Below are 24,533 nucleotides of genomic sequence, written 5' to 3' on the forward strand. Positions count from 1 at the left end.
AGTTACAAACAGTAAAATAACACAGAAGTATTGGGAGAACAGTTTATAGTTTAGATAAAACCACTGATGTTTATAATAAAGATTAAAATCATGTCGTATGCGTTTAACTTGAAGCTTAAAAATAAAAGTTGTAGACAACAATTACATTATTTAACCAATAGGAGGTGACAACCAGCCATCAAAAATATGCCACTGAATAATTCTTCATAAATGATGCATCTAGCAATAAAAAAAAAAGTTTTATGAGTGAGTAACTGAGGAAACGAAAATTACTGAAAATAAGACTAAAAATGAATATACATTGTACAAATTATAAAGTTAGATTTATACATTTAGCACCATCAACAACTGTTGTAGTAATTTTTCACAGTACTGAATATTTTACCGTTTATTTTTATTCAACTGATTATTTCTTCATTTTATTTTTTAATAAAATTACAGGTTCTAAGTTTTGTTTGTTAAAACCAAATGTTTCTTGCGGCATGAATGGAAAGCAAATTGGAAATGGAAAGCATTTGTCTCCTCCCTTTTTTTTTTGGGCTGATCTGAAAAATTGTCTGATCTGTGACTTAAAAAACCATAATGTGATACGAACAATTAGATTTATTAGGGGTATGAACCTACACCGGTCTCACGGTTCAGTTCTGTTGTGATTATTTTGCCTTCGGTTCAATTCGATATCTTGGCGTGTCACGGTGCATTGACGATGCTTTCCAAACATAATTGTTTTTTATTGTTTTCTTAACACAAGAATTGTTTTTTATTCAAATCTATAAATATATTAATATTTATCGATTATTTGTAATACAATTTTGTCATTTAATACAAGCAGTCAGATATATGAACTGTACCTTTAATTTAGATAATAATAAACACTCTTTTTGAATGTTTTAGAAAAAATTAAAATACATGCACAGAAGACAACCTGAGCATTTATAGCAAATAAACTAATGTAAATATGATCCTGCTTGCTTTTTGAGTGCTGTCAAGCGAGTTCTTACACCCCTTTAATTGGTCATGGTCTTTTCCCGCTCAACAGAAAGCGCTGCGCTTGGCTTTAAAAATGAAATCGCTGTACACCGATGAGTGACTTGGGAAGAAAAGCCGTGGTTAAAGTCTATATGCGCATAATATATGGTTATCTCGGGTAATCCATAATAGACACAGTGAAGAAAACTCCCACCAGACACGTTCGTGTCTGGATCCACAAGTACCACTTTAACAGCCGAAAGGAGGAAAAGTTACCTCACGAACACGCCAGCGGGTAAAATGTCCTAAGTGTTTGTGTGAGTGAGAGAGAGAGAGAGACATAGAGGCAGAGGCAAAGATGGAGTTTTACAGCATTTCTCCCTAGTAGTGAAATAGCGGCTCGTGCTGTACCATTTCTCTGTGTCAATGAAAGACTGTCCAGCAAACTCACAAGTTGTGCACAGTTATCTGCTTTTTAAGTAGTAGGAGCGGTTTATTTACTCGCCCTTACCATAGTATTCTGCTATGACATCGTGCATGAGGGATAAATGACATCAGTACGTAATAACTGGTTATGATGTATTACAGAACTGCTATCGAATTGTCCCCATCTGCATCGCGGTAATTTATGATCTGTTACACCACTAGCGTTTACTGTATTTTTCATCGATAAATGGAGCCTTGGTGAGCAGAATTGGCTTCCTTAAAAAACATAATCAAATCTTACTGTTTCCAAACTTTAGACTTGTGTGTCTGCATTGTAACAGCCAACAAGTTGAATTGTTCTATGTGTAATTGTGTTTTTCTGTTTCTTCTAAAAGAATTGCCAAAAGGATGCTTCTGGCCCAGATCAAGGCCAACTATTCCTCTGGAGCTGACAGTTCATCAGATGACGAAAATGCAGACAAAGAGGACGGGGATTCGACAAAAAAAGAAAAAGATAATGCTAAGAAGGAAGACGAAAGTGGTGAGTTAAGTTAAGATTATGTAACACCATTGTGTTCATGTCCTGTATAAATAAATTGACGTTCTCTGTAGACTCTGATGAGGAGACGACTTCAGACTCTGGCTCAGATGTGGACTTGAAGAAAGGTGGACGCAGACACCGTTTGCTACGCAAGAAGTTGAGTCTAAGCGAGGGCGAGTCTGATGAGGAGAACGCTGTCAAAAACAAGAAAGAAACCAAAAAGAGAGGCAGACGGAAAGGTCAGTATCAAGTTGAGATTTATTGTTTTGCTGCATGTGTGGACATACAGTGGGATGGTTTCACATGACCACGGTGCTATATAAATAAACACAATCATTAAAATGAACACAATGCAATATGTAAGAGCTATTTTAAACCTATATGTAACTCACATACCAGATCGGTAATCTAACTATGCATATACTATACATAATTATACCGATAACCTACACTGTAAAACCCAACAGTCAAACTTAACTATTGAAATGAGTGTAGTTAACTCAAAATTGACTGAAAGTTAATTCTACTCATTTGAAAAGAGTTTTGAACTCTGTGTTGAAGGTAATGAGTTAAATACCTCATTACTTCAACTTAAATGTAATAAGTTCACAGTACTCTCTGACAGTAGTTTTTTAACGGTTTGTAGCAATCAGTTACCTCAAGTTGCCTTAACGGATTTTACAGTACTTAAATGGATAAGGTTCACAGTATTAGGATTAGTTTTTGAACTTAAATGGTTTTATGCAATCAGTTTCCGCAAACGGTTTGAGTTACCTTAATTTTTGGGGATTGACAGTGTAAGACAGACTATGCAAGTACTTTTTACATAAGACATGTAGATATTTTAAGGTTCCTGAAAACAAGTGTTGCAACATGAATTGTGGTACATTCCCAAGTAAACGTTGTTTTACTATTGAGTCTTTCTAAGAGGGAGTTTAAATTGTCCGGTGCATATAGGGCCGGGATCACCAAACTTGTTCCTGGAGGTCCAGTGTCCTGCAGATTTAAGCTCCAACCCTAATCAAACACACCTGAACATGTTAATCAAGATCTTACTAGGTATACTTGAAACACCCAGGCAGGTGTGTTGAGGCAAGTTGGAGCTAAAACCCGCGGGGCATCGGACCTCCAGGAACAAGATTGCTGACCCCTGCTATAGGGTGTTTGCAATCACGTAGTTCTGGTGTGAATATGTGAAATTCAGATAGAGGGCAGGAAGAAGAAAAAAAAAACGAATGGAAGACATAGAGGAAAGTCTGTGCTTTTGCGATTTATACTAAGGGTTCTCAACTGGTTGACCATGGGACCCACATTTTTACATGGTGGTCAAGCCGCGACCCAAATTTTTAGTAACTTTAATATAATTTTAGGGAATTATAGTTCATTTGTATTTTCTTGGTAACATACATAAGTATTGACCGATAAATCTTAAGAAAATCTCCAAGATTTACAAATAAACAATATTTTACTGCTGTTTTTTTAATAAAATTTATCACATTATAGAAATATTTCAGAGTAAAAGCGACAAATACTGTAAATGGTGGTTAGGGTAAGGAAAAGTTCAGTTACCATTAACTAAACTGAACTGTTAATAAAACATTAACACTGATCCGGTGGAAAAGAACAAACCAGCAAATTAAAGTGAAATTATTAAAATAGTCATAACCATTTTTATAATGACCACCAGTTATTTGCAGTAACTTCTGCTTTTTGTGTGGGCTTTCTTGGCCTTTGCTACACGGAGAACACAGTAAGATGAGCGGAGTGTCTGTACTTGTTGTGAACATGAAGATGTTAGGCACTTTTGTGATTCCCTCAGCTATTGGAGTCGTCTTTGAAAATAGTCCACAGGTTTGTCCTTGCAACTGGGATGTTTAGTTTCTAAATGTCGTTTTAATCCAGAAGGTTTCATGCTCTCTTGTGAGAGCTCCTCACTACATATGACACACTGAGGTTTTAAGCCTTTTTTGTCATCAATATATGTAAATCCACACTTTACATCTTCGGGGTTGTACTTGCGCTGAAATTCCACATGTCAAAGTGTACGGTTGTCGCACGCACATTTCAAAATAAAAGTCCGATTTTAGCAAAATAAGTTAAAAATTTAACTTTTGATCACACATTCTGCGAGCCGACCCACCAGTTGAGAAACACTGATTTTTATCATATTTTAAAGGAGATATAAATAGAAAATATCCACATATGTTGGTCATGATTATTATATCATAAAGGGGGACAAGTTTTCTACTGAACTAAAATATTTTTGCCATCGAGGCAGTACATACTGTATAAGCTATTACGTTACATCAAAAAATACTATAGTAAATACTATAGTGTTTGGATGCATGCTATAGATAACTACTAGCTACTAAATAAACTGTCGTGATTATATTGTCGCTGTGTTGCAACAAAACTTTAGAAATAAACAAATTATTCTATAGACTTTAGTTTTCTACACTATAATTATACACCATCACAATGCACCACAGTTTTTGAGAGGGTGCTCGCTGCAGAGCCATTTGAGGAGAGGTGAGCTCCAGAGAGGGGGAGCATGAGCTGTCGCTCCTCCTCCTGTAAGCTGTTTTAATGCGTACACCAACCCCACCCCTAACCCTACCCCCAGTGACATCACTCGTAGAAGAAGTGCAAAAAAGGTGGAGCTCAAGCTTAAGCTCCCCCTCTCTGGAGCTCACCTCTCCTCAAATGGCTCTGCAGCGAGCACCACTTGCAGTTTTTACTAACGTTACAGTATTTATCACAGTTTGTCAGTTTACTATGCTACAGTATTCTGTAACATTCATTAACAAAGAGTTGTTCGCATTATACACTTTTCTATGTGGTTCAAAAACATGTTTATTGTAAATTACTATATGTTTTCCCCTATGCGGATATCTTCCAGACATCACGAAATAACAGATAGAGCATACAAAAGTGCGGAGGCATAGTCTACATTACTATTTATTTGTTTTTGTTAGGGGAAAAAGTGCTGCACAAAAGTAACCGTCTAGTTTTGTCTGCATTTATTATTTGCTCTGTTGATGAACTTTCCATCGACAAACATTCACCACTGCTCCGCATCTTAATGTCATGTTACACTTGTATATTCTGCCGAAACGCCAGTAAAGACTTGGATTATTGCAAAACAAGATGGAGATTTCATTGCAGCAATTACATGGCAGGGTGCATTATTTATACTCTCCTGGATTTTGCGTAAAGGTGATGGTGTTTGTATCTGATTTATATACAATATTATATATAACTAGGCTTGGGGCGATAACCGTGTTCAAGGTATACCACGGTTTGGAAAAAGGTTTTTTTGCTATACCGTTCCTAAGGTATGAGTAAGATTTTTTTATTTACTTTTTTGTTGTTTTTTTAGGACAGCAGTATCTCTAGCAGAAAAGATCTCCAAAGATGCCGTTTTAAATTGTAATGAAATCAGCGTTTTTTTAAACAAATGAAAAAAGCAGAAGTCAATAATTCAATTAAATTATTTAGCCTGACATGTTTACTGCTCCAAAATATTTTTAATGTTTCCCAAATTAAAATATATTGTGCACAAAGGAGAAAAGGTTTTGTTTTTTACACAGACATTTAAAAAGAATTTGTTTTAGAGCAGTAATCACAATACCTGGAAACCAGGATATTTATATCCAAGGTTATCATACCGACAAAATCTTATACCAGCCCATGCCTGTATATATCACCACATTAATATATATCTTCACATAGCTAGGCCTGTATTTATCTTTATTGGTGCTGTCAAAGGAATTATCACATTTTAAAAAAGCTTGTGCACATGGATTTATAGAAAAAATGTTTATTACATGCCACATTTTCTTATATAGTTTTTCTTTCCCCCCTTAATGAGCATATACTTTTGGAGTCTATTCACCTTATTCTTCGTCGACGAGCAGGTGCAGCCATTTGAATCTTTTTGGCTCGAGACTTCTGGTCTTATTCACTTGCATTCATTAAAAACTGCTCGTTTCGCTGTTTGATGTTGCAAACTGATATTTCCGTATTATATTATTCTACTTGGTCTGTATAATCATGCAAACATTTGTTTGTAGAGCAAGTAGTCTGAACGTTTTCAAACTATTATTCCTAGTCATTTCTCCGATAGGCGACTGAATCGGAAGTTCTAAAACAATCGCAAAAACAGGCGCACTTCCGCGTTTTAGAATAAGGTCAATAGAAGTCTGTAAAAACTGTTTTGCATTTCTTATTTTGGCCAATTTAAACAATTATAAACAACACAAAACAGAAATATTTTGATGTTCTGATAGCAATTCTATAAAGAGAAGAATCACTTCCTGCACTCCATCTAAATTTAATGCGTCATCAATGACATCATGTGTAAACAACCCATAGAAAGAGTTTTTTTACAGGTTGTTTATCAAGCCCACTCACCTGTGTGAGGCACACTTCAGAAACGCACAGTTTTTATATAGATATTGAGTAGAGATGCGCGGTTGGCGGTTATAGCCGCGGACTCCGCGGATAAACCGCGGATCGGGCGGATGACGTTACGAAAAAATAATATTTTAATTAAATTCGGGCGGGTGGCGGGCGGTTGTACTGTTTTTATAGGCATAGCTGGCGCACCAACGAAAAAGCATAGGACTGACTTCACAGAATGGGAGGAGGAATCGGATACACTAATTCTGAATGAAGTACAGAAGTATTCCTCTACAAACTTCAGTATAGACGGATCAGCAGAGGAAAATCTACTTCCTTTTGGGAGAAATAAGGCCAGTCATTCCCACGACTACAGCACCTTTCCAAGAGAATTCTATGCATTTCAGGAACAAGTGCTGCGAGCGGGCGCTCCTTCAGTGCAGCAGGAATAAAATGCTATTTTATTCCTGCATTGTGCCAAGAAAAAATCTAACTAGACCTAAGGTCAGGCATATTAAACCAATTAGCCTATGTTATTTAGGCTACACATATGTTCAATATTAACTTTTGAGTTCGGTCAGCTGATAATTTTACGTTCATATTGGTTTAGCCTATTCTATTCTAGACATGTTGGCCTCGCTTTTACGTTCCGAGGCTAAGGTTATTTTGCCAGAATTTCTTTGTCGCAACTGGCGTAGTATTCTGTTATGCTTCAAGTTTAAGGGTAATGGGGATAATCCTAAATCCATGGGTTATTGGGGCACTTGTCATACATGCACCTAGCCTGGTCAGACTTTATGTTCGCTCATATCTATTTTTCTAATTTAATTTCTAATTGTGGGGGTGACTGAGCCTACAAGGCTTAGGCACGATATGATGTTTTTATTAAAAAAAAATTCAACTGTTTGCCAAAGCATGCGACTATAGCCTATGCCTACATTAAGATATTTATGTTAATATTTTTTTACTGCCTGTTGTTTCTTTTGGCATATAAAATAGGTATTGTCTAGGGATGTAACGGTATTGTAAATACCGTCATACCACAATATTAATTCTTTTCGATATTACCGTAGTCGCATGACTCGGTAAAACTATAGGTCTTCTGAGAAAATTTGCTCAGGCGAATGAAGCGAACGCGAGGTACCGGAAACTACAATTCCTATCAGCCCAGGCTTGGCCATCATCCCTTGCGGTCTGTTGTCGCTACAGATCCAGTAATGCGGAAATGGAGTGTGCTGCTAGAAGCGGGGATGAAAAAGACCTGGGTGTTGTCGCCGCGCGCGTACTGAATAGTGGTGTTGTCGCGCGAGTTCTTATCAGCTGTGTTGTCGCGCGCGTACTGTAAAGCGGGGACGGAGGGTATGTCGCGTCGCGGGGGCACTTTTGATCATTTTGGAAGGGAACTTTCTATCCAAGACTAAAAAGGGCATGTGCACTGCACAGGTTGAGCCCTGTGTGTGCACGTGCCTGCAAGTTGGGGAATAGGACTAATAATCAGTCATGGGGACTGCAGAAACACAGCACACTGTTCAGATTGATGCAGACATGAGATCTCTATCTCACTCATGGTTTGTGCTCTCAAGTGGGGGAAAGACAATGCACAACGTTACCCACTGCTGTCAACCTGGGCCAAGTCCTATCTCTCTGTCCCAGAAACCTCAGTCCCAAATGAGAGGGTTTTTTTCTGTTGCAGGGGACATTGTAAATACCCAGAGATACCAGCTTTTACCAGATTATATTTATATGATAATTTTCCTTTAAACCCATCTCTATCTAAGTGAGTGAGTGATTAAATGTTGAATGTGATGAGTTTTCAACACTACTAAATTGAAACTTAATTTTTTTTACATGGTTTAATATTTTTTTACTATTAAAATTGAAGTTCCTGTTTCAAAGCTTACAGATAGATGGCTAATTTGTATGTCATTGACACTTTTGGCACTTTTTTGGAGTATTTTCATAAGTTTTGTTTTTTCCTGTAAATGATTCAATAATTACCGTACCGTGACATTCATACCGGGGTTTTACCGTACCGTGAAATTCTGATACCGTTACATCCCTAGTATTGTCTGATAGAGATATAAATAAAGGTTCATCTTGTCGCAGAACTGGTGTTGTTTCCGATTTCTACAAGCTCAATAACATCCACAGCAAAAAATAAAAAATAAATAAATAAAAAAATAGTCGAAAAACTGTGCCCATTAATTAGATGTGCAAGGCAATCAGGTACGTTTTTGGGGTTGCTATGGACAACTACAAATGTAAACATTATTAGGCTATAATGTAAATGACTTATTATTCTATCTATTTACTAAAAAATAAAGTGAAATAGGCATTTAGTAGTAGGCTAAATAGCAGCATGTTGAAATGATGTGTCAATGCGTTTTCTATTAGACTACAATAAAAAAAGTTGTATAATACAGTGCGATTTATTTAATTTATTTATTTATTTTTTGTCCTTGTGCGGCGATTGGAGACGGAGTTCACTGCTGATATTCTGAGAGCTCGGGTGCTTCTCATTTCTTTTTTTGTGCATCCTCGTTTCCTTTCCTTGCTTTCTTTCCCGTGTTTCCACCCCACCGGAATGCGGTACGAGGGAAGGACGCAAGGAAAAGACTCTTGGACCGAGGAATCGAATCAAGTGAAAAGACACGTTTTCGTATCTTTAGCGTCACTTCAAAGCGTCTTCAATTGCACGTTTGGATTAACTGCATGTCTACATTAAAGTCATTCTCTATTCTATAATGATCAATAAAGAAACATTCATTTAATAATAAAAAGGAATAAGCCATTCAAATAAAGAGCCCAATCAGCAGATGGCGGGCGGGTGCGGTTTTAAAAATTGGTCAAAAATGTTCCTGAGGATGGATGGCGGACGGATGATGAGTTTTGTCATGCGGTTGCGGATGAAATAATAGCCCATCCGCCCATCTCTAATATTAAGGGATTTTAAGGTGTCAAACTGTTTGTCGAAAATGGTTTTGATGGTTTTATTGTTGTATATTTGTGTAGTGGACAGCGATGATTCAGCAGACTCCGACTTTAAGCATTCGCGCTCAGACTCCAGTGATGCTTCGGCTCTCAGTGAGGCTGTGAGTGAAGATGAAGATGACGAGAAGAGCACTAAACGCAAAACGCGGTAAGGAGTTCTGCTGTTCTTTATTCACCTCTCTGACAAGATTCTAGAGAGCACTTTTACATGGCAGCAGGGTAGCACACACTGGAATGTTACACTCGGTCACCTGACTCAAATTCAGTTTAGACAAAGAGGAACTCAGTATTTCTGCAGTGCAGACCTGGCAGTGCATCACGAAGGAATGCGTCCCATATCTCTTGCAATCAGTCAGTTAATGTTGAGACTTTTAGCCTAGAGTCATTCCTATTGTTTTTGGTTAATCTCATGCTACAATGATTATCTGATCTACTTTTTTTTGCATGCGCTGCCAGTGTTCTGGAAATTTCTGGTCAGAATAAATTTCTTAGGAGTTTTCAAAGCCAGTATGACTTCTATTCTAAATGCAACAAAGTCGAGTTATGTTTGCAGAAGTAAATTCCGAATTTCTGCTGAGCAATTTTTTTTTTACCATGTACAGCATCAATTCCTAATGGTTAATCAACAGCTGTCATGTACTTCTAGCTGCTAAAAAGTTTTAAATAGTTTATTTGCCACCACACACAGTTACTACACACAGACAGTAGTCAGGAGATAAAAATACAACAGTTTTCTCTTATAAATAAGAAAAATTACATTCATTACAATTAGTCCAGGGTAATGAAAATCTCTTAGTTCTTTTAAGTTTTTGAAACAACAGTATATGTGAAAAGGATCACAACCCAGAGTTTGGAATACACGTGACCCGCAGATTAACAACTTTTTTAACTTGTAGGTTAATCCAACAATTAAAACAATTACAGAGAGATCGCCTCCCACTCATTCAAATCAAGTGTATGAAAGCATTTTGGCCTTCCTGTAAAATATAACAATATAACAAAAAAATGCTTTCTTAGGTTATTAATTAAAGGTGTTTTCTGTCACTGTTTGTTTAGCCTACATGAAGTTTTATATGTGAATTGTTGAATCATTTGTTGAAAATAAACATGATAGGTTGCACAAGATGTTAGATTTCTATATTTAGCATTAACAGCAACAGTAGCAAAGATCATTTTTCATACTGAATATTTTCCTTTTTTCAGCTGGTATTTTCTTGATTTTATTTTCATTACAATTACTGGTTCTAAGTTATGTTTATTAAAACCAATCGTCTTTTGCAGAAATATTTTTGTATAAATGAAAAGCTAATAACATTTGTCTGTTTCTCAAAAATGTAGTGTGATCCGAACCGTTAGATTTGTGATCCGTTACACCACTCATATATATAATTTTGTGTGTGTGTGTGTGTGTGTGTGTGTGTGTGTGTGTATATACTGCTCACACACACCAAATTTCAATGTTTTAATCGGAATGAGTAATTATGCAACATAATTGTTTTGTAAAACAATAAATGATAATAAAATTAAAAAATATTCAAATGCATTTTAATTGAACAAAAGCCATAAAAAACATTTCTTTTAATCGTTCTTAGACTATCATTAAAACGTTTGTGATATCACAGCTTTTAGAAAAAATTCCACACTCAACATTTACAATGAAATACTGGATCAGCAAGAAGTAATGGCTGATGAAAATTCTGCTTTGCCATCACTTAAGAAAAAGCATTATCATTTTTTTAATTTTAAATATGATTTAGAATTTAGGTTTATTTATTTATTTGTTTATTTATTTAATTGTAAAAATATTTCTCAGTGTGTGATGAGACTGCTGCCTTTGTGAATATAATATATGCTGCTCAAAAAATAAAGGCAGTACACTTTTTCAGAAACTTGGTTTAAATGAATGTACGGATTGCAGGCGTTACATGATAATGCATGTGTGAAGTGATTTAAATCATATTTATGCATATTTTTTCAAGATCAATCCAAACATGTCTTCTGCCTCTTACTACCACGTCTGCTTTTTTTTTTTGTAAGAAATTATAGATTATATATGATTATGGTTCATTCATCTTTTACTATGAACAAATCTTATTACTTGTCTAGCGAGGAAATACAATTTATCACTATTTTAATAACTGTAAACTGTAGGTCATCCAAAAAAGCTGCAAAGGACAAAGAAAGAAGTTACAAGAAAGAGAAGAAAAAACGCCGCCGCATTAAGGTTCAAGAATCCTCATCCAGTGGCAAGGTGCTGTATAGAAGAGATACAAATCAGCTTGTAGAAAAGTAAAGAAATTGTTGATGTTTTCAGGTGAATCATGTCTAGCTTTTCTGTTCCACAGAGTGGAGAGGAGGAGGGTGAAGAAGGTGATGAGGATGATAAAGGAACTCCCAAAGGTCGCAAGAAGATTCGCAAGATCATTAAAGATGACAAACTGCGGACAGAGACCCGCGATGCCCTGAAAGAGGAAGAGGACAGAAGGAAACGCATTGCTGAAAGGGAGCGCTTGAGGGAAAAACTGCGAGAGGTAGAAAGATGCAAAAATATTTAGTGCTTAATATAATAAATGTTTAGCGAATGAGAACCAGTGTTTGTTAATACTTTTATATAATTTATATTAGGGATTCACGATATTGGAAAAATCTGACATTGCGATAGTTTGTTTTGCTGTAAAATGAATATAATATCAACAGTAGATTTGAATAGCTCTATTTGGAAATATTTCATTAATTTAGATCGACTGGGATTTTCAAGTATTTTTCTATCCAGTGGATCTGCATAAATTATAATAAATTGCAAGCAAAACTAATTAAGTAAACAGTGCTTTATGGTTTTCTAGGGAGTCTAACTTTATGTAAAGAACCTGAACAATCAGGTAAAATAGCAGTGTAAAATAATATAATCACCACTCTAAATAATAAAAAATTAATATTTAACAAAATCTCTATCTTTTATCTTAATCTGATGAGCCTATTGCAGATATGCGATATAAATGCTCAAGCAATATATTGTTCTGCTCTTATTTATGAGTGCAGTCATGCATCAAGATGGTTTGTGAAAAAGTTGCAACATTAAAAGTACACTGTTTACATTTTTCATTCTATTTAGCAATATTTTTCCTTTTTATGTTGGATCTGTAATCATTCGTTTTTTAAAAAATGTTAATAATATTTATTTGAAATAATTACATTAACCAAACTTTTGCCCTAAAGTTTTAAATAAAGTTAGAAATAGGATCACATATAAATGAGTAATGTATTTTACATGTGGTCAATGTATATAAACTAGGCACTGTACGTAGTTATCAGGATATAAGTTGACTTGTATTGTGATATTAAATGTTTGTCATATTGCCCAGCCCTAGCTCAGTGATGTGAATCTGTTCTGCCTTTTCATTGCTTTTATCTTGTGCTAAAAACAAAATTTCTTCTCTTTGGATTCAGACTATTGAAGTAAAGGAATCATCACAGGTCACGTGTCCCATCACCACCAAGCTGGTGCTTGACGAGGACGAGGAGACCAAGGAACCACTAGTGCAGGTTCATAGGAACATGGTGACCAAACTCAAACCACATCAGGTGGATGGTAAGTCTGCATTCGACACACTTCTTTTTTTGTGCTTATCACAGCTGTTCTCATTTCTAAATGAAGAACACATGAAAAACTCAAAAGGCAATTGATAGATTTGTGTTTTTATCATATTTGTAGGTGTGCAGTTCATGTGGGACTGTTGCTGTGAGTCAGTGAGGAAGGTGGAGAAGTCTGCAGGGTCTGGCTGCATTCTTGCCCATTGCATGGGTCTGGGAAAAACCCTCCAGGTAATTAGAAGCTTTGTTGTAGTATGATTTTTGAGTAGGTAAATCCACTGCCATTGTTCTGTGTTTGAATGTTGTTCTCTTGGTCTCCTGCAGGTGGTGACGCTTCTCCACACTGTACTGCTGTGCGAGAAGCTGAACTTCTCCACTGCTCTGGTAGTGTGTCCACTCAACACTGTGCTCAACTGGCTTAATGAGTTTGAGAAATGGCAAGAAGGCCTTAAGGATGAGGAGAGTTTAGAGGTATGGAATTTTGTCAATTTTTTAATTGCTCATTGTCGTAATTTTAATAATCATAATGTTTCCTTTGAAGCTCCACATGAATAATGTTGTTTAATGTATTTTTTCTACTATTACTATGATTAGCTATAAGGGGTCCTCAGTAAGTGGAAGTAAAATTGAAATGTTTTAAATATGCTAAGATGTTTTGCCTCTGTTTTATTGTCATTTGTAAGTCAAAAATATGTCCGCCTGTTTTTTTTTTTTTTTTTTTTTCATATATTTTTTAATTATTTTTATTTTTATTATTTACATCCACCATGAATTAGTCACATGACTAAAACACGTCATGGTTTTTCACAGTCCATACTGCAATGTTTTTAATTTGATGATCCACATTGGACAGCATTTTAAAAAGATACCTCTAAACATTGTCTCAGTGTTGAGGAAATGCGAGACTGAAAATACGAAACAAAAAAATATGCATTTTTAAACAAAAATGTATTTGTGTGGACGAAGAAAAAAAACATGAGTCCCGTTGCCATTTATTCTGATGGTGTATTTGGTTTCAGGTGACGGAGTTGGCCACAGTGAAGAGACCTCAAGAGAGAGCGTATGCTTTACAGCGCTGGCAGGAAGATGGTGGTGTCATGATCATGGGCTACGAGATGTACCGCAACCTGACGCAAGGACGAAACATCAAGAGCAAAAAGCTGAAAGAGACCTTTCAGAAAACTCTTGTTGATCCAGGTGAAGCTAGTGCATTAGCATAGTTTCCACTATCTGCTCCTAAAAATGCTTTCATTGGGTTTGCCCCTTTCAAAATCCTTAACCGCTAATCATTCAGCACCACACAGATGTAAATAATCTTTTTTTTTCTTTATGCACAGGTCCAGATTTTGTCATCTGTGATGAAGGTCACGTGTTAAAGAATGAAGCGTCTGCAGTCTCCAAAGCCATGAACTCTATCAAGACTCGTCGACGAGTGGTGCTAACAGGAACTCCACTGCAGAACAACCTGATCGAGTGTGAGTGATGTTATTGCTAGTGCTTAGAGCGTAACAGTACAAAAAAAATTGTAGTTCAGTGAAGTCTATGAATTTTAACACACAATTGACCCTTCACCGGCAGTCTGATTGACAGGGCAATCATACCGGAGATATTCTGTGCCCCTGTAGCTCTTTTGCTATTTTGGCCGACAGGCTTCGTAGTAGAGTAACATTGGAGATAACATCAAAAATGGTAAAAATGTCCTCGTATGGGATCTGCAAAGCACACATCAGTTACCGAGAATGACTGTGAAATATACAATTTCACTTTCTCGAAGAGAATTGCATGTAATGGAGATGTTTGTGGTTCTATCATTGCTAAACAGATGACTCAAAACACTAGCATTCAAGACTGATGATTTAATCTTTTCTGTTATTGGACCAGACCAGCCCACTTAACTTTAATTTATGTAGAAGTGACTTGTCACCAGAGGTGGGTAGTAACGAAATACATTTACTTTGTTACATTTACTTGAGTAGTTGGATAACGTGGGGCGAGGCAGTGGCGCAGTAGGTAGTGCTGTCGTCTCACAGCAAGAAGGTCGCTGGTTCGAACCTCGGCTCAGTTGGCGTTTCTGTGTGGAGTTTGCATGTTCTCCCTGCCTTTGCGTGGGTTTCCTCCGGGTGCTCCGGTTTCCCCCACAGTCCAAAGACATGGTTCAGGTGAATTGGGTTGGCTAAATTGTCCGTAGTGTATGAGTGTGTGTATGTGAATGTGTGTGTGGATGTTTCCCAGAGATGGGTTGCGGCTGGAAGTAAAAACTTGCTGGATAAGTTGGCGGTTCATTCCGCTGTGGCGACCCTGGATTAATAAAGGGACTAAGCCGACAAGAAAATGAATGAATGAATGAATGAGTTGGATAACGTGTAGTTTTTAAGCACATTTAAAGATGTGTACTTTTACTCTAACTTAAGTAAATTATTTGAGAGAAATTATCACTCTTTCTTCACTACATTTGGCGGCGTTCCTCCGTAACTGTCAAATGATAATAAATATGATTTATATGACTTGTTGGTAAATATCGCAAGGCGCCGCATTAAAGATGTTATGTAAAGAGAGGTTGGTATAGAGACACGTCTCCCACTTTCGGTTAGAGTGTGCGATTTCGTTTAGAATGATGGCTGAAGTCCAGGAAGACATGCGAGTTTACACTGCGGTCACGCCATGGCCATCTGCGGTTTTGAGACGGATAGTCACGCTGTCTGTGCAGTGAGTTTATCGGGCCAGGTCACCCGCTGCCTCAAATTCAGCCTACTTTTACTCCAAGATGTCAGCAAGAATAGATTGATAATGTGATGCACGCTGTACATCGAACCGACATCACTACATATACATGAATTTACAGTTCCGACCTGAAAAAACTCATAGTGGTAAGAGTCAAAATTAGCCTGATTTAAACCTTACTAATGGCAACTATGGGGCAACTAAAGAAACCACTGTTTGAGGTCAGAATTATTAGCCCCCCTGAATTATTAGCCCCCTTGTTATTTTTTTTTTCCCAATGTCTGTTTAACAGAGAAGATTTCTTTCAACACATTTCTAAACGTAATAGTTTTAATAACTGATTTATTTTATCTTTGCCATGATTACTAGATATTTTTCAAGACACTTCTATACAGCTTAAAGTGACATTTAAAGGCCTAACTAGGTTAATTAGGTTAACTAGGCAGGTAAGGGTAATTAGGCAAGTTATTGTACAAAGATGTTTTTTCTGTAGACAATTTAAAAAAATATATAGCTTTATTATCGAAATAATCGGAGGGCGAAAAATTTTGTCTTCAGCTAAAATATAAAATTTACAATATATTATTTGCATGAGTATTTTTTAAGTAACTTTTAAGATTGTTACATTTAATTGAGTTTAGATTTTGGTCACATGGCTAAAATAACCAGTGAACTACGTGAGGACTCTGAAAATGAGTTATTTTAGCTGCATGTCCTGGAGACCCAGATAAACAATGAATTAATCTTTACTTTCTCCTTTACTTTCGTATTTGCTTTATTGTTGTGTGTTGTTTAATGTACTATAGTTTGCCTACGTTTATAAAATATGTCAGGGTAACAATGTGTAACATTTTAAATGTTTAAATGATCCGTACTTGTTGATCACTGCACTTGTTGGCTATAGCTTCAGTTTGTTTTGTTTTCTAGCTTCTCTATCCCTCTACATATATTTATATCTCCCTCATATGCATATTGCAGACCTTTATGTCTGCTTCTGTCTGTTTTTCCTGAAACGATTCACTATTTCGTTGGGAGTGCACGAATTGATAGGGGAGCGCCAGGCTGAAACTGAAAGCTTGTTAAACATGAAGTGGTGCTGGTTTGCGAAAGGTCAGTTTCTTGCTAGCCTTTATACAAAGTGTAAATAATGATGTAAATATCATTTACTGCCCACAGATCACTGTATGGTGAACTTCATCAAGGAGAACTTGCTGGGATCAGTGAAAGAGTTCAGAAACCGCTTCATCAACCCCATCCAGAATGGCCAGTGTGCTGACTCCACGCTCGTTGATGTCCGTGTCATGAAGAAACGTGCGCACATTCTCTACGAGATGCTTGCTGGATGTGTCCAAGTAAGCCAAAGGACTACAGCCATCAAAAGCATGACTTTAATATTACCTGTCAGATCATATGATTTTACATTTACTGTGCTAAGTTATCATCATTAACATGCTATTGCAGTTTAAAAAACAAATTTGAATCGGCTTTTTTGTTTGTGTTTGTTTATTTTCCATTTTGCTTTTAAATGGAGTCTTAGTCGTTTTGAAATTAGTTTGTCTTGTTTTTTCATTTTTAATAAATTAAATGATAAATGTGAATTGTTGTGAATTTGTTAAACACTTTAGGGCCAAATTCTCAACATTAACTAGTTGGTTATTTTCTTCAACCAACTGATAAAGTTAGTGGAACCAGTTTAGTCATATATGAGGGTGTACTCACATGAGGCATGGCTGCCTTGAAACAGTTTTGTAGCACGCTTTGCACTCACATTAAACGCATACCTTGCCCGAGCCCAACCGAACCACACTCTGGCACACCGGGCCATGGCCGGCCAACTGGCACGGAGCACTCACACTTGTCAAACAAACCGGGTAATGGGGATCTATCGTGCCCGAGCACAGTTCGAATAGCCTAGTGTGAGTACACTCAAGAATGAAACTGGAGCCCTGGGCTGGAGCTCCATGCTTTAACAAGAGCTCTGCCTCTTTTTGTAGCAAAAGATTTGTAGCTTATTTTTTATATTTGACAGTAAATAATTTTGTTGTCATTTTCTTAATTTAACTGTTTTAAACATTTTACTAATAACTGAAAAGCAAGTTCAAATGACCACTTCCCCTCTTGCTCTATCAAAATCTCTGAGATTTAATTTATTAAAATAAGTGTAAGATCAAACTGCCTAATCTCAGTTTTTTGTTATTCTTGAGAATAACTTTTAATAAATGCTGTAAATAATAACTTGTAAGACTGATGTATGGTATTTGGTGTTGCAATAGGGGAATTTGTTTCTTTACAATGTACTTATATCAAATCAATCAAAATCTGTGACTATTGAACTGTAATAGAAACCGAACTGAAGATTTGGTGAACCTTACCAGCCCGACTAATAACACTCATAACTGAATTAAAATTATAAGTGAAATATCTGCTGAATAAAATAATTTTTTGTCATCCACAGAGAAGAGATTACACTGCCCTTACTAAATTCCTGCCACCAAAACATGAGTATGTGTTAGCGGTGAGGTTATCGCCCATCCAGTGCAAGCTTTATCGATACTATCTGGACCACTTCACAGGTAAGATTTTATTCCCTGTTTAGTCCACATCTTTGTTGTAAAAAAATAATCGGTTCCGCCATTTACAATACTTTGAATTTATAAAAAAATTGTTCCCCAACATGAAATTATTATTATTATTATTAATATTATTATTATTCTATTGTTGTCTTGGCATTGCTTAAGCAATGGGAAATGTATGGGAGACAAATAATTGCTATCATAAATATAATTGCGAAATGTATATTTCAACATAAAGTATTTTATTTTAAAAACTCATTCATTGAGTTTCTGACCACTGAAAATTATCAGGCAAAAATAGCAATTTAGTTTTTTGGACAAAACAGAAAAACAGCCAAAATTAAGAGCTGAAAAAAGGTTATGGTGTTCTGTACAGTGCACTGGTTTCATTTTCCCTCCAGCCATAGCCAGAGTGAAGCTAGAGTGAAGCTGCTTAAATACCGGACATGGAAAGCACTGCACTATTAACTAACTCATTCATTTCATTGCACCAAACAAAGGCCAGTTTGTTGCTGAGTCGACCAAAACAGAAGAGCAGTGGTCCACACATGCCAGGGTCAAAGAAAAAAAAGCTTAATATTTCACTCAATGCATATTCCGTTCATTAACTTATAATACTTCCAGATGAAGTCCAAATTATTAGCCTTCCTGTGAAATTTAGATTCTTTTTCAAATATTTCCTAAGTGATGTTTAATAGACCAAGAAAGTCTTAAGAGCATTCCCTGTAATATATATATATATATCTGCTGACGCTCAGACCAGCACCTTTTTGTGTCCGGCCAGGGTTTCTAAATCTACTAAAATGTCCGGGATTTAATTTTGCTTTCGTTTTCAAAGCTGTCGTTAATTTTATGCACACACCCGCGAGAGAGAGAGAGAGAGAGAGAGAGAGAGAGAGAGAGAGAGAGAGAGACATTAAATAACTTGCGTCAAAACTTAAGAAATCTAAATTAGCTGCAGAATATGTGTACACCATTAGAAATGGCTAAACAACTCATTCGCCTTATCTAAATAATCTACACATTTTGTTCTTATAATTATAATGTTTTAGAGATATTGTCTATTTTTTTTATTTTTATTTTTTGTCATTTGTCATTATTAATTTGATGTCAATATATTACCTATTTTATACATCTAAAATGCTTTGGCAATACTGTACAAAATGTCATGCCAATAAAGCAGCCTGAACTTGAATGAGAGATAGAGAGAAGCAGATTTAGTGTAAAAGTTTAAAACCTATACTAATAAAAAAAATCGAATTATGTTCTTTTTGTGTAAAAGTTTAAAACCTATACTAATAAAAAAATCGAATTATGTTCTTTTTGTGTAAAAGTTTAAAACCTATACTAATAAAAAAATCGAATTATGTTCTTTTTGTCGCATATAGTTAACTATTTATGTGCTGTGGGTATAAGGTATGTTTCAATCCGGACACTACAGGAAGTATATTTCAAACTTGTGGGAAGCACTGAAAAAAAAATAAAAAATTCATTGACAGATAAAACCACTGTTATTCAATAACTTGTCTAATTACCACAATTTGCCTAGTTAACATAACCTAGGTAAGTCTTTAAATTGCATTTTAAGCTGAATATCAGTTGTTTGCAAAATAATAGAAAAAAATTATGCACTGTCACAATGGCTAAGACAAAAAAACAGTAGTTATTAGAAATTAGTTATTCAAATTGTTGTTAAAAAAATCTTCAGCAGTAGAGAAATATGTGTTTAAAGAATTAACAGTTCAAAGGAGGGCTTATAATTTTGACTGTCTCCGTATACACCCAACATGCTTGCCAGAAGAACAAAGTCTGGTCAAATAACCCACTTATAGGTCATTTCTGTGTAGCACACCTGTTCCTGCTGTTTGCTATAGCACTACTGTGCTGACGTGGAAACACTGGTAAAATTGCACCGCATGTTCGACTTGATCATTTTAATAATTTTACCCTGCTCAACCTTATCCCTGTCTATGAGGCGCCGAACTCGGTATCAGTCCGCAAGAGAGACCGTGTTCACTTCGCTTCGCACTGAACTAAAGTTTTTTTTTTTTTTTTTTTTTTTAATCAAACGTCCTCACACACAACAAATCAATTATGAAATTCGTTGCCAACACTTTTGGTAATCGATTTAATAGATTTTTTGTTGCAGTCCGATTTCTGTGCATCCCTAGTCTTTAATGTGAGGTGAAAACAGCTTTTCCCCAGCCCCTTTTTCAATTAAGTGGTTTAGTGGTGTTACAGCTCAGATGGCGATTGTTCTGAAGCAGTTTTGCAGCTGGGATAAGAAGAACAGCAGCTGGCTCCAGGCCGCAAGGCTATCTGAACAAATTCCCACGTCCTTATCTAATGAAGAGCTTTGGGAGAATTTTCAAGCCAGAGGCTCATTAGGCCGGCTTTTCTTTGAGCCACAGCTATGCTACTGCACTACTGTTGTGACTAAGGGGTGCAGACCCCCAGAGACCACCAACCAGACACTGTCTTTCCCTTAATGCCTGCGCTTTTGTCCTGGTGGCCTGCTTGCCCAAACCCTGATCCAATTTCATGCTGCATTTAGGTGAGCTCACATTCAGTGTTTTGCACAATATACTGTGTAAAAGCTGCTGTGTGTTGTATTTTTTTAAGGTATGCTCTTCAACAATGCATACAGCAACGATTATAGCCTAGCCTGTTTCCGGCTGACATTAGAATGTGAGAGGACTGTTTTTAGTATTTCAAATTGGGCAGTATGTCAGAAATGCTATGAATTGGCTGATTTAAACTGGCCAATAACAGACAAGGCTTTAAAACACAAACCCCCAACACACTTGGGACACTTTTTTTTTTCAACATATAATCCATCCAAAATGGGAAAATATATATTAATAAAATACCCCACTTTACTACAGGGCTAAAATCTTGTTATTTAAATCAATAGGAGGTCATGCCATGGGTTGTACTTTCCATGGTCTTATGTTTCCTGTCTGACACATGTATATGAATAGATGTCAGATGAACAAGAAGTGGAGATTGGCCAGCTCTTGACCTGAGTTTGTTATAATGGCTTATAGCAGAGTATTGCTTGATTCTGATTGGTTGTTGATCTCACATACAAGAGCAAAAGAACCAAATGCCAAATATAAATGTCAAAGTATTTCTATTTTTAACACAACCCTATCTTTTATTTCATCCAAACACGCACATATACAGTTGACACGCTCTCAAACAAAGAAATGTACCCATGAACGTACCTGCTAATTGCAGAGAGGCTGATTCCTGCTCTGCCTCCTCATTACACGGATCACTTTTACATTTAGCCGTGAGCAGCAATTAATGGGCTAAGCACTAGCTTATTAACTGAGAAAAAATGAAGAGCTAAAAATAGCTTGAAGTATCAGAGTAATAATAAAACCTACATTCGACTGCACACAACAAGAGATAGACTGGAAGTCATTCATTTCCATTGGAGACTAGTCCGGGAGCTGCATAGACTTTCGATCATCTCCGTTTGTGGAAAATTCGGATCCAAATTGAGCTGCGGATCCGTTGAAATATTTTAACTACTGCGACTAGACTGTATGCGGCCGGCCGATCAGATGTAATGTCTTCAAGAGTTGTCAAAGCAGGTCTGTGTGCTCGAAATGAGAAATTATATGCTAAGAAAGTTTATATTAAAACATTTATATTCATAAATGTAAGTAATAAAGTAATAAAATATAATTTATGTTGTCTCCACATTCCCTCCAATATTTTAAGCGGTCTATGAGGTTCTAGTATTCATTCATTCATTCAACCATAGTGAACGCACAGAGAATAATGGCTCTTGCTTTTGCACTCCTTTATTTCAGTCACTGCGAGATCAGCTTCTCTCCCATGGTGCATCTCAGAGCTGAAAATTCTGTGCGATTGCAACAAGGGGGGGTGTATTCCAACAGTCATGTCCTAATGTCATGTGCAGTGGAAAGGCGGCTTACTAATAATTGAAGACTATTTTAAGATGATTTTGGTTAATTGGGTGAAACAAATTAATAATACAGTTCGGGAGTGTACATAGTAGACACTTTTAGTTAGTACATCCAGCTAGTTTTACAAAAATATTGCATTTATTAAAAAAAAAAAAAGATCATTAATGACCTGTTTACTCGAATACATTTTAGTTTTAAAATGCATATGCTATAGTTACACCTTCCGTTTTGGAAACGCTAAAGAGGCTGTGTTAGTGTGGATGAGGGAAAACGGAGATATCTGAAAATGGAGGCATGGCTGCAAACATTTGCGCTACCTGATTAGGAATTTTTCCTCAATATTAAGTGCACAAAGTTCAGTCTTCCATCATTTCCTGAAATTTAGACTTTGCAAGTTTGATCTGGAAACCAATCTCCTAAGAACACGTCGGGTAAATCTTCAAAGAGAACAGCTAGGCTACTTTATGAAGTTATTCGCATCATCTTGGCTATGTCGCTATCTTGACAATAAAATGAAAACATGATAAAAGGATCTGCCTATTATTGCTTTGATATTAATTTAACAGACACCAAAAATGTTAAGGTGTCGAGTAGCTGCATATTTACGTGAACACCATCTTCACTGAATGCATATTTATAACAGAAAAAGCCTGTAACATAACTGCCTTCGTTATTTTTTTTTGCAAAAAATACGAAACATACCCTGTCTCATTTGCTAAATATCAGCTTTAATCAATAATGGTCGTTATAAAAGTATAACGTACAGTAAGTGTATACAGTGTAGGAAGTAAAGGCAAACAATCAGTCAAATGTGCAGAATCAGTGTACATTGTTACAAAATTCATATAAAAATGTGACTTTGCGCTCAGACACGCCATCTGAGAACAAGTCATAGATTCAAAAAACCAAGGAGTCATTAGATAACCACAAGATAAATGAAATATCACGCTTGATGAATTGTCCGATGTGCGCTGCTCTCATTTGGAGAGGTGCGCTCACAGTATTTACTGACTGCCTGAAGCTCAGATGTCCGCAAACGCTTTGTGCGTTTTCAGTGGTGTAGTGTGGACGGAGATCTTTTCAGAAACACTAGGTGAAACGCCAGTGTTGACGAGGATTGTTTTTATTTTAAATGCCATTTTAAAACTTAAATGTATTAGCGTAAAGGGGGCATAATGAAATTACAAACATAACACTGTCATCTCTGGGCTAGCGTCTTCACAAGGGACACTTAAGTGTGATTTTGCACATACACAGCTGTTCCTGACGGTTATAAATATGAATATAAGGGGCAAACAAAAATACATGTAATAAGGTGAGGCACGGTTTCTGCTTTCTTTTTCACTTTTTCTCGTATACAGAGACAGCACACATGTGGTATTGGTGGTTTACAGGGACTCTCTATAGGCACAATGTATTTTATACTATACAAAATGCTTGGTATATGGCCCAACTCCACCCTAACCCCTATACCCAACCTCACAAGAAACGTGGCAGATTTTTTAATGTTAAAAGACTCTGTTTAGGGTGACTTTTAAGCATTTTGAGTTACAAGGACATCAGGCATGTCCTCATAAACCAAGGTAATAGAGTACGACTAGGTCATACTCATGTCCTTATACAAAAACTGGCCTTCCTTTCAAAACCACATATTGGGCTTTAAAAGTTTTCGAACTCTTCATTTACTCATCATAATGTGTAATTCGTGTTCTGGATATATTAAAGCACGCCGAACTAATGTACAAAGGATTTGCAAATTTTTGCTTGCCCATCTCTTGTAGACAGGGTTCAGTCTCTGTCCAATATACAGCTTGCTTGCTGTTATTATTATTTTTTTTTAAATAGCCAGTCATTCGCTAGGTAAATCCGCATGACCAATTGAAGAAATGACATACAGCAGTTTCTGAAAGTTTGTAGCGAAACCGTTCTTGCAGAGTCATGTTTTACTTGTGGTTTTTGCATGGAGGATTTTGTTACATTGCTTTTCTAAGTATCAGTGTGAAAACAGGCAGCGTGAGCCTCTCACAGTCCTAAGAGCTTGTTTACCTTCACAGTTAATCCTCTCAGCTAATCTGAATTCATGATTTAGAGAGCTGTGGTGTACCATGCTCTGGCACGCTGGGCTAGAGACCGTGCCAGCAGCGGGCACTAAATGTCTCCCTCTGAACAGGTGTCGGTTCTGCCTTGGAGAGTGGAAAAGGCCGTGCGGGGACCAAACTCTTCCAGGATTTCCAGATGCTCAGCAGAATCTGGACCCATCCATGGTGTCTCCAGCTGGACTATATCAGTAAAGAAAACAAGGTGAGGGAATAAAGACAGAGGACTGCAGACTTCTGAAAACAACCCTGTAGGAATTTACTTAAGGGGGGAGCTTTCTCT

At 36.6% G+C, this 24,533-nt stretch overlaps 1 protein-coding gene and 1 long non-coding RNA gene across 5 annotated transcripts in view; both read left to right on the forward strand.

Annotated features, from left to right (window-relative positions):
• LOC147840776 (uncharacterized) overlaps positions 1 to 24,533 on the forward strand; it is a 1,215,461-nt gene that overhangs the window by 171,244 nt on the left and 1,019,684 nt on the right. The gene's annotated exons all lie outside the window — the stretch shown is intronic.
• The window catches only part of atrx (ATRX chromatin remodeler), an 81,231-nt gene that overhangs the window by 25,559 nt on the left and 31,139 nt on the right, over positions 1 to 24,533 (forward strand). For all 3 annotated transcript variants that reach the window (XM_087280167.1, NM_200653.3, XM_087280168.1), the window contains 13 exon segments: positions 1,791 to 1,936; positions 2,008 to 2,175; positions 9,350 to 9,476; positions 11,480 to 11,579; positions 11,674 to 11,859; positions 12,776 to 12,917; positions 13,041 to 13,150; positions 13,244 to 13,390; positions 13,939 to 14,116; positions 14,257 to 14,394; positions 16,817 to 16,992; positions 18,096 to 18,213; positions 24,325 to 24,455. In XM_087280167.1, coding sequence (XP_087136293.1) covers positions 1,791 to 1,936; positions 2,008 to 2,175; positions 9,350 to 9,476; positions 11,480 to 11,579; positions 11,674 to 11,859; positions 12,776 to 12,917; positions 13,041 to 13,150; positions 13,244 to 13,390; positions 13,939 to 14,116; positions 14,257 to 14,394; positions 16,817 to 16,992; positions 18,096 to 18,213; positions 24,325 to 24,455 — 1,867 coding nt within the window.

This window comes from Danio rerio, chromosome 14 (assembly GCF_052040795.2).
Source record: "Danio rerio strain M-AB ecotype USA chromosome 14, GRCz13ab, whole genome shotgun sequence".
In the NCBI taxonomy this organism is placed as follows: Eukaryota; Metazoa; Chordata; class Actinopteri; order Cypriniformes; family Danionidae; genus Danio; species Danio rerio.